Here is a 14,605-nt window from a genome sequence, read left to right as displayed (position 1 = left end):
TTGCACTACTGGCTTCAAAAAGCAACATGAGTAGCTTGGATTTTAGTAATCTCTTATTCAATTCTTGTGTAAAAATCAAAGTGTGTGATTTTACTTTATTTTATTTTCTCTCAGAGCCGTACAGTCCAGCAGTTTGGGTCATGATGTTTGTGATGTGCCTGACCGTCGTGGCTGTGACTGTGTTTGTGTTTGAATATTTCAGCCCAGTGGGCTACAACCGCAGTCTGGTAAGCGCCAAAGGTGAGTTGTATTTATTTATTATTTTAGTTTCACATGTACAGTGCCTTCAAAGAGAACAAAAGGCTACCTAATTGCATTTTTGTTGTTTTAGAATTGCAATAGAAAAAACTTTTTCACAAATAAAGACCTTCACCGAAGCCTGTAACCTTTTTATGATCTGTCGAATATTCAATACTTTGTAGAAATACTTTTTTGTGTATTTCTTGTGTTTTTCCCTACAAAAAAAAAAAACTAGAAAGTTGAGTTTCCATTTATGTAAAACATAAAAACAAATACAGTAGTGTGTCTCCTTATCGCCCAGAATGAACCGATAACAGGTTCTAATAATGATTCACATGTTAATTCACTCCCTAATAATGCATACAATTCTTCTTCCTGCATCACAGGACGAGACAGTGACAGTTCTTGACCAGTTTTTCTTATGAGATATAGTGTATACTCACTGAAGGTGGACATACGTCATGGTGACAAAGGGCATACATGTGAAGTTAGATCAATTTAGCATAATCAGAACTAGGGTTCACATGCACAGTTTGGATTATCAATTGGCATTAACCACCAATCTCATTCAGATTATAATTTCATTCTGATTGAGCTGAAGCCAACCTGGGAGATTACATGACAAAATTGTCTTTCAATTGCTTGTATATTGAACTTACTGTCCATATGTGTATCTTTCTGCTGTGGCTTTATGCTAACAAACACTTGTCCTTCTCAGATCACCAAACGTCCTGAAAGTTTAAAAGTAAAAGTACAGGGGTTAAATACTATGCATAGTTTTCATATTTTTAATTGTGAATTTAACCACTCTGTGTTGGTCCATCGTACCAATATTCCATCAAAATTTCTTGGAATTAACGGTAAGGGATACAATATAAAATTATAAGCAAGTTTCAAAGGGTGTGAATAGTTTTACAAGGTGGATGAACAATAGAAAAGCAAATGTTCATGATAAAATCCCTTTACTGTCTTTTATTATACCTCACTCATGGCTTTACATTTTGCAGTTTGCATACATTATTCTAAAAATACCCATCAAATACCTCAAAGCTTCTCAGTTTCCATCACACCACGTATGACACAGTAAGGCTATGTGCAGTCTGCATGTCCTGCAATGGGTAGAGTTCCCAAACAAGATTTTTGTGAGAGAGCCAATCAATCCCAGAATGCAGCACTAGCAGACCATGCCCATATCCAGGTCCGAAAGGTCATTTCCTTGTTTCAATTAGCAATGTTGGCTGCACTAATTGAAGTGTGATTGATGAAGGTGGTAACCTCTGTTGCTGTGCTTGAACAACAGTGGCAACACTGAAAATGGGCTGAGGCAGTGAAATTCCTCTCTTGTGTGGGGTTTTAAACAAGGGCATGAAAAGGTTCAGGATTAATTACACAGTGCAGCAAATCTCATTTTTAATTGTTGGGAAACAATTACAAATGTTTAGAATGTATAAACAGGAGCCCAGTGACGATTATTTCATTTTGTCTTACGTATGGGGTTAATTGTCTTTCATTTTAGACAAAAGCAAACATTGATCATCTTCAAGTGGCTCAAACTGCTGCATCTTTAAATCTCAACTATAACGCTTCTGGCTTGTTTTTTGTTGTTTCTCCTCTAATTAGCTGCAATTTAACTTGACATATTTAGTTAAAACATTTTTTTTGCACTGTCAAAGGGCCTTATTGTTATTTGAACTTACAAAATCAAATCCCCTTTCAGGTCAATTTAGAAATTAACAAGTCTCAGAGTTAAAAACTCTAATACAGACTCTTTTTTTTCTGAAATAGTTGATTTCATGTCGAGCATTTCTGAGTCTGTTTTCACAAAGTTTATTATACTTTTATTTTAAGAAGTACTCATGGTTTTCATGTGAGGAACCTAAGAGAAACCTTTGCATGGACATTCCAGATTTGTAATTCAAACATAGACTCTCCACAATTTCCTTCCTCAGCTCCGGGTGGGCCGACGTTCACGATAGGGAAATCAGTGTGGCTGCTGTGGGGAATTGTCTTCAACAACTCCGTCCCCATTGAAAACCCCAAAGGAACCACCAGTAAAATCATGGTCCTAGTCTGGGCCTTCTTCGCTGTCATCTTCCTGGCTTCTTACACTGCCAACCTGGCTGCTTTCATGATCCAGGAACAATATATTGACACCGTGTCTGGCCTTTCTGACAAGAAGGTAAGGGACAGAACACGCAACAGTTCAATAGTAGCAATTAGAAAGTTGGCAGTAATGCAACTGGGTTGTGTTTGTAATGCTTTGAGACGCAGAGAAAACATCCCGGCCTTTATCTACAGCTCATGCTGATGCATTGCGTCCTCTCCGTGGTGCTTAAAATCCATCGCCTAATAGGCCATGACCACAACCAAGCCAGCGGACTCACAGAAATCCTCTGAGACGGAATTCAGCAAAAGGATTTTGTCGTGAAAGCTTCTGTCCTTTTCCTTTCAGTGGGAAGCCCAGTGGTGTGAATGACTAATCAATTACTGCCGTCTGTCAATACGGATGCTGTCTGAGTCTTAACTTGTTCTGTCAGTGTTTTGGGTCTGTCCATCAATATTCCCCACTATGTGGTCTCCGTCTGCAGTGTATTTCGCACTGTTGGAACAAGATTGTGAAATGTCAAATGATTTTTGAAAAATAGTAAGCCAAATAGAAGAGCAAGTCTCAGACACATTCTTCATGGCTTGAATGTTTTCACACAAACGTTCAACCTGGAAAAAGGTTCTAAAAGCTCTAATAAATAAAAGCCTACACGAATAGGTGCTATTTAAAGCCGAGATACAACACAGCAAAGAGTTTAGATTACATATCACTGCTTGAAAGAACTATATAAAGAATAGTTCTCTTTCCTACGTACATACATTTTCTTTTATCATCAATAAATGTTTGTGCTTTTAAGTGAATTAACAGTGTATCATTCCTACCAGCGATTTGTGCTGCTGACATGTAGTTCAGCAACAAACTTATAATAAATTTAAATAAACTACTTATGCCTGAAAGGTATAAATTTAATTTTTTTTTACAAAAGACAAACTTCTTTCATAAAAAAGGGAAATAACTTAAAACCTTATATGAATAGTGCTGAGAATACCACATTTAAACCTGAACAATATGATGACACAAACAAAATTAATTACTAGAATTTTAGTTCAATAAGAACAATACAATCTGACATATTTCCAGTTCACAAAATATAAATAATGTGCTGTATGTAGTGTTTAGCTATTACTATTTTTTAATTCTAGTTTAAGTCTACATTTAATAATGCAAAATCACAACATTTTCAAATGTCCAAATTTGCTGAAACTACTACGTTATACATAATACATAATACGTTAAGACAATACCGTAGTAAACATACTAAATGACACACAAATAAAACAAACACAATCACCCAGAGAAAAAAATATATAAGAAAAAACAAAACAATTAGAGAAACCAGACACCCCAAAGTAGTTTTTCACTTGGATATAAAAATATTAAGGAAAGACTGCTTTACTGTAAAATGTTAACAAAGGGTAATCATCTAAATTCCCACAAAAAATTTCTGTTGATTTTAAAATAAAATTTATACTACTATAAAGACATATATTTTACTACTTGTACAGGCAGTTTTTTTTTCTGAATGTCAGCATAAAATGTGAGCCTCTGATTGGTCTTCTGTGCAGTATTTTGGTTGACTCTATTGGAGTTCCATCTGAAGAGTGATTATATATATTTAACACACATGCTCACTCACAAACTCCCTGGTTGATTGGATCCATTCATTTTACTCAGATCAAAAGGTCAGTGCAGTTACTAAGATGAATAGCTTCTTTCTGTTTACGGTCTCATTGAGTTCCAACGAACATTTTCCTGCTTCACTATGTTGAACGTCATGAAATGTGAACATCAGCTGGATCACAACTATTCAAACAAATACACATTGGCTGCTGTCAGGTTTAATCAAATTGAGATGAGTGAGAGCTTAACAGTGTATTTATAATGACGTGATGCTCATCCAACTAGTTTTTGATGCAAAATTAACTTGTCTACTTTGTTCTTTTTTTTCTCCAAGCTTCTTTTTTTCTGATAATGATTTCATTAATATAGTTATTAATGAAATCATTGTGAATTACAATATTTTTCCAGTGCTCTGCTGTCTTCTGCCACCATCCTCCCTCTCTGTCAGTTTGCTCTGCTCAGGATATTTCCAAAAAATGTGTAAAAACAGAGAGAGAAAAAACTCACTATGTACCTGATAAATGAAGACATTTTCACATTGAAACATGACTAATATTGGTCAATACTGATGCCAACATATCATTCATCTTAATAACAACAATACATCAATTTCCCACTTCACTGTTATGCTCCACATTGCGATGGTCGAACAACTTCAAACCATCGACGTACCTTGCAGTATCTGGTTATAAACTATTTAAATGTGGAACAGTTAGAGACGTATGAATCCTGTTTTTCTCTTCTTTTCCTTTTCAATAATCTCCTTCCATCTCCCCTCATCTGCTGTGTCTCTGCAGTTTCAGAAACCACAGGAGCATTATCCTCCTTTTCGCTTCGGGACGGTTCCAAATGGGAGCACAGAGAGAAACATTCGCAGCAACTATCCCGATATGCACACACACATGATGAAATATAACCAGAAGGGCGTGGAAGAAGCTCTGGAGAGCCTCAAAACCGGGTAAAGATTTGTTCACTTTATAAGCATAATTACTGACTGGAAGCTATATTTAACTGATTTTTGTGACAGAAAAGGCATCAGATGATAAGGCGGCAATGATCATAATTTTGGTGACACAGCAGAGATTTGATATGCTTTGTATTTACAACCTATTTTTGGTTTAGGCCAGTGTGATGGCTATATTTTTAGATGCAGTCATATCTATTGTTATTTAATTTGTTGACTATAAAAAGCACTGTCAAACACTTATCATCTCACTTTGAAAACAGCTCTTAGACTCTGGATTCTTTGAGCCTTTCTATACATGCACACAGTTTCTTGGGATGACAAGGAAGAGTATTTGAAGATCACCAAGTCAAGATTTTAATGAAGCCCTACCTAAAAAGTATTTATTTCTGAGTGATTAAAATTATGCAGTCAAGCCATTTTCTTTGTACTTTCCCCCCTACAAACATGTTTGTCCTCAAACTTTGCTGAAGTTTTCCAACCATCTGTGTTTTTTTTTTTTCTACACTATACAACCTCAAAATGTTAAGAGTGCACTGTACACTTCTGAAATCCTTTACATATAAGAGCTTCTATTGATCTATTTTTCCACAGGAAACTAGATGCCTTCATCTATGATGCTGCTGTCTTGAACTACATGGCGGGTAAAGATGAGGGTTGCAAACTGGTAACCATTGGCAGTGGGAAAGTGTTTGCCACCACAGGATATGGCATTGCTTTGGAAAAAGACTCCCGCTGGAAACGACCAATTGACTTGGCATTGCTACAATTTCTTGGAGATGGTGAGCACCTTTCTAAGAAAACTACAGGTGGTTTATATTTTATATCTATCAATAAATAAAACTACTCCTGTTCCAGAATTGTCTGCAATTCTAGACAAAATCTCAGCTCTTCCATTTTGACCATAACCGTATGGTCTCAAATAATCCCAGCATATCATCAGAAATGGTGCAGTCCTTGATTTCAAAGTCTTTGTCTAACTTACTAGCCCTTCTTTTCAAGGATCACTGACTCTTGAAGAGTTGGATCTAAAGAATTATCCATCAACCAAATAGACTTCGGTGCAAGGTGCACAAAGTCTTGCCACTTCAAGACAATTCTTGACAATTTAATCTATATATTATTCTTAATACAACAATTACCTGTCATGACAGATATATTTCTATTTGAAAGTCTAAAGCCTTGAAGAAGTTCTACTTTACACATATATAATGTTGTACTACATGGACAAAAGGACAAGTTAATATGAGGTACCATCTGTGGTGCTTCTTTTATTTGCCAAAAATGTCTTCCCTAAAACAAAGTAATGATTACTATTTTAAGTCAGGTAAAATAACCAATGCAATTCTAAATCACAAACTTTAAATAATGTGAGCTGTAAGATGGAGCCTCAATAAATAAAACTTGCTTATGTTGCACTTTTCTATGCTTCATTGTACCGAACTCTCGGAAGTATGCCTACCAAACTGACGCCTCAAACCATGTTTGCATATTGGAAGCTTGCATTATCCTGCTGAAAGAATCCCCATCCAACAGCGAATACTGTCTTCATGAAAGGGTGAACATGGTCAGCAAAACTATGTACCTAAGTGGTACATTTCAAAGTAACATCATGGAGGTGGGGACCCAAGGTTCAGTTCTGACGCTAATGTTGTTATTGTTGGTGCTTTCTGCTGTTGGGAGAGGTCAGCAAATGCTTCCTGACTGGGCTGGAGTTATCATAATGGACAGTGCATCATCCAAACTGTGATGCACTGTCCATTATGATACTTTTGTATTTGAAACAGCATGAAGGTTTTTTTTAGCAATTTGACATACAGTAGTTTGTGTTTTTTTTACAACTATTTGTTCAATGGCTGACTTTTGATGGGAATACCCATTCTGATCTGGAGTTTGGGAAATATGCTGAGTCAATTATTTGCCATCGTCATTTGGTTCTTGTCAAGCTCACTCAAATCCTCACTCTTGTACATTTTCCTCAAACTTTTCCACATTTTTTCAACATAAAATGTTTTCACCCATTATGTTTAAATATAATTAGAACTGTAATAAAGATGCTCACAACCTGACTAGATCTGAACCACACATTAAAACTGACTTGAGCGAGAATTGACAATGGAGATGGGGCTTTAGGTGCTTTTAGGTGGGAGAAAAACGTAGTTTTGCAATAAAATGTGCATAAAAATGTCTTTTGGCAATCTTCAACCATTGATTTAAAACAAACATCTACAGCAATGAAATACTTTGAAATACAGGGGAAGATATTGTTATGTAAAGAAAAGGCAATCCCTCGACTAATTTTTAGATTATTTCCTTTGCCCATTTGCCCTTGAGCTCTGTGACGTATGAAAGGGCAGTTGAGCGCTCTCCATTCAGTGGGATCAAGAAATGTTCCAGATAATCCTCTGCTAAATTAACCTCTTTCTTCCACCAACAAACCTCCTACAAAGAGAGGATAACACCACAGGTAACTTTACTTTTTCATTCAATTCAAAGGATCTTCAAGATCTCTGAAAGGTTTTAATTCATCTCAGTTTCAGAGGCGTTTGAGTTGAGATTTTGCAATTCTAGTGCCACACCATCTATTTTTCTAAGAAAGCATTATATTTACCTTTCAAACAAATAATATCTAAACATACTAAACATAATTTGTGACTGTTGTTCATGTCCTATTTTAGTCTTACTACCTTCATGTCATTTTTATATGTTAGCACTTTTTGTGAGCTGTGCCTGAGAAATGTGATAGTGTTTGTTACAGTTTCGGATTAGCTGCAGTACAACAAAACAGATTGAGAATACATGCACAAAAAAAACAAAACAAAAGACTTCCACCCTGTCCACTGTGATCAGTGACTGATCATTGAATGTACACTATGCCTGATGTTTTTGCAAATTTTATGAAAATTCAGTGACTTGCTATCAGTTGAAGTCAAAACAAAACAAACAAGAACAACAAAAAAGCCCAGTTACTTACAGACATCTTTGCACGATATTTGTTGTCTTTGTTCTGCAGTAGAAAATGTTGTTTTCTCAAGATAGTAAAATTAGTAATTTTCCTCGTAGAACCAGAATGCATGTTATTGGGACTTGGTGTGATAGAACAACACAAAGTACTCCATAATTTAGAAAAATAAAATAAATGGACAACATTTTGTTTTACAGCCATTTATTTGCCCAAGACACAACATGCATTGCACCACAGGGTCGTCCCCAACCAGCACACAATATCAAACACATGCTCTGGCCCCCAGGGTGTGGGGAAGAGCAGCAGGAAAAAACAGTAGAGGAAGGGCGGTCCAGCGCACCAAAGACAGGGCACCCTACCAACCCCACATCACAAACCCAGAGGCGTCCAAGCATGCCAGCAGTACACATACACTCTAACACACACCCATTGGAGGGCCGGTTCACCCCTCTTTCCTCCCACCAATAGTAAAATCAATAGTACTAGGCCTTTCCCACCTTTGTATTAATGTATTACACCAGCAAATCGGCTTTGTTTTCTGTACTCAAGAAGAAATATTCCCATTATAGACAAACGGGAATGCAAATTCTGGAGTAATGCTTTTGTGTTTGGGCTAGATAAATTATTTTTGAATAAAAACTATGTTGGAATGATGCCTTCACACCTTTGGTTCCACACATTCAATTCATGTTTTATAATAGACATTAGTAACTTTCAGCCATCAGAATTTGGGATGTGCATATCATCATCATCATCATCATCATCATCATCATCATCATCATCATCATCATCATCATCATCATCATCATCATCATCATCATCATCACTTTCTGAAAGTTCTGACCTTTCTTCCCCCCCCTCTCATTTCTAATCCCTTAGGAGACACAGAACGACTGGAGACGGTTTGGCTTTCTGGTATCTGCCAGAACGAGAAAAACGAGGTGATGAGCAGCAAGTTGGACATTGATAACATGGCTGGTGTCTTCTACATGCTTCTGGTAGCTATGGGCCTCAGTCTGCTGGTCTTCGCCTGGGAACACCTGCTGTATTGGAAGTTGCGGCACTCTCTCCACAAGTCTCATAAACTTGATTTTCTGTTGGCCATAAGCAGGGTAAGGCTTTTGTGAAAAAGAAGAAAACCCCCACTAAAAATCAAGAGTAGCTTATTCACTCTTCGTGTAGAAGTGGACCAAGTAGTTAGAAGGCCTGCTGTCCTACTTTGATTGAATCAGTTGAGTAACGTTTTGTAGAGATATTTAAAGACTGTTTTAATAATTCTTGTTCATAGTTATGTTACATTTACAGTTTTTTACTCAAAGTCAGATTAATTATAATCAGTGGGTGCATCTAATAGTATGGTGTGAACTAGAGAACTTCAATAGTAGCTGAAGTACTCAGCCCAACACCACACATTGAAAAGCTTCTGTAATCTTGTTAATTTAGCTTTTAGAGTTGAAAGCTATTGCTGTAGTTAACCTAAATTAGTTCTTTATGCGTTTATTTAAGGATGTGGCCATGAGGGCAAAAAAGACTGATTGAAGGCATAACGAGAAATCTCTAATGGATGGTCTTCTTGAGTATTTAATTATACCACTGTGCCTGGATTTGATCAGATTTCTAAAGAAATTGCTGTCATTAGTTCCTAACGAGCAGCTCTAACTCCAAATTAAATGTGGCCCTTTTTGGATATCTCTGCCAGCTGTAACCAGAAAAGTCAAGAAATTTAGTTTTTTCTTCATTCAAATGACTTCTCTCTGAAGCTGACTTAAGGCTTGTTTCTTTTATGCATTTTCTGGGGCAATCCAAATAGTTTGATCAGCATTTTTCTGTTCTGGGAGAATGAAGGCATAACGAGAGTTAAGTTATTGCCTTAAACATGCCTCAGCAACAAAGTGATTCATTGGAAAAATCAAGGGTTTTTTGTTAGGGGGGTGACTGTTTCAGAAGCACTAGGTGCTTACAATTCTCCCTGGGAAATTATGAATTTTGGACTAGCTGGACTTTGGACTTAGCGGGTTGGTTTGAAATAATTTACATGTATTATATACTTTGTTCTACTTCTACTTCATAACTAAAATGTTCTATGCTTGTCTTACATGCCATACCAGGGTATTTACAGTTGCTTCAGAGGAGTAGAAGATCCAGGACGTTCATCTGGTTTGGCTAAACCTGATCTGACCTCCAACTATGCTCAAGCAAACATGCTAAAAATGCTTCGTAATGCCAAGGATCTGGTCTCCACTGCGAATGTTGAGAGCTCCCTGGACAATGCTACCAAGACCATAGAGCAATTGACTCGTCACGGTAGTAGTATGCCTGTTCGTGTCCCTCAAGTCACCACTGAGGCCGTTCCAGGGGGATTTGCTTATGTCGCTGAAAATCACTGCTCCATTCCTCAGGGGCCCCTCACCCCACCTCTAACTGGCATTACCTCTTTGAAACAACACAGGGGTGGAAGTAGACCAACACCACTGCGCTACACACTTCCAACTCGTTCAACATCGTGTCTGTATGACAGACCACTTCCTGTGTCCAGTTTGAGCACTCCTCACTTGGCTGTAGGGGAGACACTCCCTCATCAGCACCCACACCACTACCAGACTACAGGGAGGGTTTATGTAGATTCCCATTCTCATGCCCCTTACATTGCCTACTCAGAACTTCAGCTACCTGACATTTACACATCTCATCCAGTCTCTTTACCCCCAAACCAACATATCCAATTGGGCCTTTCACAACCAAAACGGAGGTCCAAGAGTTTTCAGTGTGAAAATGGGGAAGTGGAAAGGAGAAAACATGGGGATCAGGGTAAGTGTAACAAAAGTACTATCAGTCTGACTGAACTTAAAGCCAATCACCTACAAGAGAATCATATCTCCACTCCAAGTGTTGACAATGTTTACTCAGGAGAGGGGATGTGTCCCCGGGTGGAGAATTATAGCTCTTGGCCACCAGAGGACCTTGTGCTGAGGGGCCGGCGGAGGAACCGCCGCCCCTCTTTTCTTAAAGCAACTTGGGGAAATGACCAAATTCATCATCTTGATGAATCACAGTCTTCTTTATCCAGCCAATCACCTTCAACCTTGCCGGACCTGTTTCCATGCATTGTTACTCCTACAACATCTGCCAAGCCTTACAATCCTGCCCATGTTCGAAATAACCTGTGCCTCCCAAGGAACCAGGCCTACCTCCATATAAGGGAGGACCAGAGGAGGCCAAATGGACGAAAGGGCCAGAGATTGCGCTATTCCCACTCCACCCACCTCCCAACATACGGAGAAGCAGTTCGAAATGGAAATGGTTTAGGGCGGGGTATGGTCCGCAGAGCCACAAGCCTGCTCAGCCGACAGTACGCACACTATCTGAACTCATACCCCGGTCTCCCAATCTATCACAGTCCACTGGACCTCCAGCATCACAGCCAGACTTCCAGCCCAGTGTGCCAGCTGCTGGCCTGTGGTGGTGGACGATGTGGGGGACAGCGGACTATGCTGTATCAAGACAATGTGTATGGAGCTTATGGGGCCTATCAGGGACCCCAGGTTGGCTCAGAAGTCGAGATAGGGCAAGGAGGAACAGGACAGCCTGTTGGGAGTCCTTGTGTACTTCGGCCTTGGCGACGAGTTTCCAGTCTAGAATCTGAAGTCTGATTGACAATCTTACTGGATGAAAACTGTGGAGATACAGAAGATGAGAATAATAAATGTTACAACTTTGGAAAGTTTTTTGTTGTTAGGTTTCCAGTTATGTTCATTTTAATTGTGTCATTGTGTGGTAAAGAATAGTAATTCAGGTCAGACTCTTGGAAAAAGACTTTCACCAATCTATCCTTGATAACATTGTGGAACGCTGGGCTTGAATGATTTAACTCAGTGGCTGCTTTCCCACAAAAGTGTTCATCTTTCGCAGGAGACCATGTTATTGACAAATGGTTAAACTGTAACTTGAGATTTATTACTGTGTGTGTTCAAATTTGTATTGTGTGGATTGCTGGGATTCAACATTGATTATTGTCTGGTAGACAAACTGTTCACATCTGAAAAGAAACATTGGATAGGCAGCAATCACTAGTCACTAGACATCTAAAAAAAAACTGACGTGGATGTGAAGTGTTTATTTATGACATGAGGTCATCAGTACTGATTTTTAAAAGGCATAAAAGTACACCAGTTTTCTGAAGCAAATATAATCAGTCAAAGTTATACTGATGAGTCACAGGAAGCAGCTACTTTGTGAAAGCAGTCCGGAACAACATGATCTGAAAAACGATTGCCGGATTAGAACAGCTTTGACCAGCACTAGGTGTCTTAACCCACAGATTTCATCCTTACTGTATCTAAGTGTGAGGCTTCAACAGCACACAAGCCTCACCTTGAATGAATTATGTATTCTAAGTACTATAATCGCATAGTCGAATGTGTTATTTGAGGCTGGTTAATGTAATATTCATGTATTCCACATATAGGACTTTATAACCACCCTTTTTTTCTAAACGCACCTCTGCCACATGAAAAAAAAAAAAAAAGAATCTGTTTAGAAACTGCTGTAAGTTTATGGAAGCTTTTGGTACTACTTTATTAATAACATCAGTTAACCAGTGATCTTTTCCCCCTTTTTGACTCTTTTATATTTCCTCTTCATCCCTCTTTTTACCATCCACTCAAACTGTTTATTAAAAATAAAATGAGGTAAGTGAAAACAATTATAGTAGCTATATTACCAGGCTCCTACACCCTGTAATTATCCACAAAGACCAATTAAAGAGTCTTTTTTGATGAACATATGTGTGTCTTTTTCTATAGCTTTAGCTTTTTTTCTGTGCAAAGTTCATTTAAAAAAAGAAATCAATCTTGTGTTTTTTTTTTTTTGTCTTTTCCTCTCGGGAGGCATTCAAAAATCTTGGTGTGATTTTTCTCTCAGGGTGGTTTTCTTAAATGTCACATCTGTCATAATAAGTTGTTTGCAGGTGGACCCAAATGCGGTAGAGAGGAAGAATTGATCTGAATGTTTTTTTTTTTAAAAGGTGATAATCAAAAACTTACAAAATCCACAGCGAGACAGAGCAGACCAAGAATTCAAAAACAAAAAGCCAGTATGAGAACATGAGGACACAACAGGGAAATAACAGGGTTTAGCAGGAGGAACCAGCAAGGAGTGTGAGCAAGAAGACGGTTTAAATACTGTGAGGGTGACTAAATTTTGGGTTGGGTATGTAAATATCTGCAAATATCTTACAGATTTTTAAGCAACACCCACCTGATGTAAATTTATATAAGCTAGGTTTTTTTTTCCTGAAGGTGACCGGTTGCTACAGCAATTACTCTCTACCACTGTTTCTCTCTCTCTTTCTCTGTGTGTAGCGATGATGAGATAAGACTCCATTCAGGAGAGCAGATGAGTAATGTTACAGAGACCAAACACTGAGCGCTTTGATTTTTCCATTACTCTCTGCTTTGTTAGTAGAGCATTGCCTTGGACTAGACTGTAATATTGATTACATCCCCTGCTCTGCTACTGATCCCGTATTTTTAGAGTTCAAGATAATTTGAAATCTTTTCATCCTTTAAGAACAGAAAAGAGTCCATCAACCTTCAGTCTTTATTTGATACGCTTGTGAGCGCAACAACAAAGTGTTAATTTTCCCTCTATGTGCAGCTTTGGCTTATTTTTGAAGTATTTGAAGACAAAAATCTGTCTAAAAACCCTGGATGAAGTATCTTACCTCACTTAATCACTTTGAAAATTGGTCAAACAAATCCACCTTTATCACAAAGTCGGGTACAGGACTGGTGTTAATATAGCAAAAAACAATAAAAAGTGTACTTTTATATTTTTCCAGTTTATTGTTTAATCTGTGTTGGTGTTAAACACAATATGTCTGAGAAAAACCTCTATAAAACATTTTTTCTGGCATCGCAACAACATAGTTCCAATATTTTAGTACATAGCATCAATTCATGCCCCTCCCTGGGAACATTTTGTTCTCTCCATGAGAGGCAGCAATTCAAATCACTTTTCAATAACTTAATCATTCTTCATATTTCCCAGGGTTAAAATTTTCTTTTTGTTTCAAGACAGACTGAAAATATTTGGAAATATTTCTACAAACACTCATGGTTTAAAAACTAAACACCCAAATCTTGGAAATGCTGGAACTACAGCTGGCAAGTCTGCTAAGCAGCAAAAGACTTATTTAAATAAGGAAAGTATCAACTGGTTATTTTGTGCTACTCAACCAGAAATATGACATAAAAAGTCAAATTTTCTGTGCAGTATACAAGTGCAAACTATCAGATGTTTTATAATTTTATATTTTTGAAGCATGTAGATATTAACCAAAGCAAAAATACACATTATAGGATTGTAAATATTCATGTCAGTTGTTACTCTGTGAAGCTGTTGTATTCATTTGTAGAATAAAAGTAAAAAACAAAAGGGAAAGATGCGTACAGTGAATTAGTCAAGTTGGGGGGGAAAAAAAGAATAAAGACTTCTTTTTTCTTCTAGTAGCTATTTCTTAGGAACACAAATGGAATAGAAAATAGGTAGTATATAAGCATAATTTCAATGATAATATTCATGAGGATATAACTTCTATTTTTATTTGATTCCTTTCTATAATCTTTACAGTGATAACTAAACCCCATGATTAGGATTCACTGCAGTCACTGTTGTCACCCGTTGCCTAAGAGCCTTGACAGATTGTGGC

At 37.6% G+C, this 14,605-nt stretch overlaps 1 protein-coding gene across 1 annotated transcript in view; it reads left to right on the top strand.

The window, feature by feature from the left end:
* The window catches only part of LOC129367864 (glutamate receptor ionotropic, NMDA 2C-like), a 50,541-nt gene extending 37,888 nt beyond the window's left edge, over nucleotides 1–12,653 (top strand). Inside the window, exons 12-17 of the mRNA XM_055042483.1 lie at nucleotides 115–240; nucleotides 2,190–2,419; nucleotides 4,765–4,925; nucleotides 5,526–5,713; nucleotides 8,776–9,008; nucleotides 10,005–12,653. Coding sequence (XP_054898458.1) covers nucleotides 115–240; nucleotides 2,190–2,419; nucleotides 4,765–4,925; nucleotides 5,526–5,713; nucleotides 8,776–9,008; nucleotides 10,005–11,546 — 2,480 coding nt within the window. The 3' untranslated portion in view covers nucleotides 11,547–12,653. The remainder of the gene's footprint in view (nucleotides 1–114; nucleotides 241–2,189; nucleotides 2,420–4,764; nucleotides 4,926–5,525; nucleotides 5,714–8,775; nucleotides 9,009–10,004) is intronic.
* The last annotated feature ends 1,952 nt before the right edge of the window (nucleotides 12,654–14,605 follow it).

This window comes from Poeciliopsis prolifica, unplaced genomic scaffold, assembly GCF_027474105.1.
Source record: "Poeciliopsis prolifica strain line A6 unplaced genomic scaffold, Auburn_PproV2 SCAFFOLD018, whole genome shotgun sequence".
In the NCBI taxonomy this organism is placed as follows: domain Eukaryota; kingdom Metazoa; phylum Chordata; class Actinopteri; order Cyprinodontiformes; family Poeciliidae; genus Poeciliopsis; species Poeciliopsis prolifica.
The sequence above is the reverse complement of the archived record's forward strand: the minus strand, read 5'-3'. Positions and strand labels throughout refer to the sequence as shown.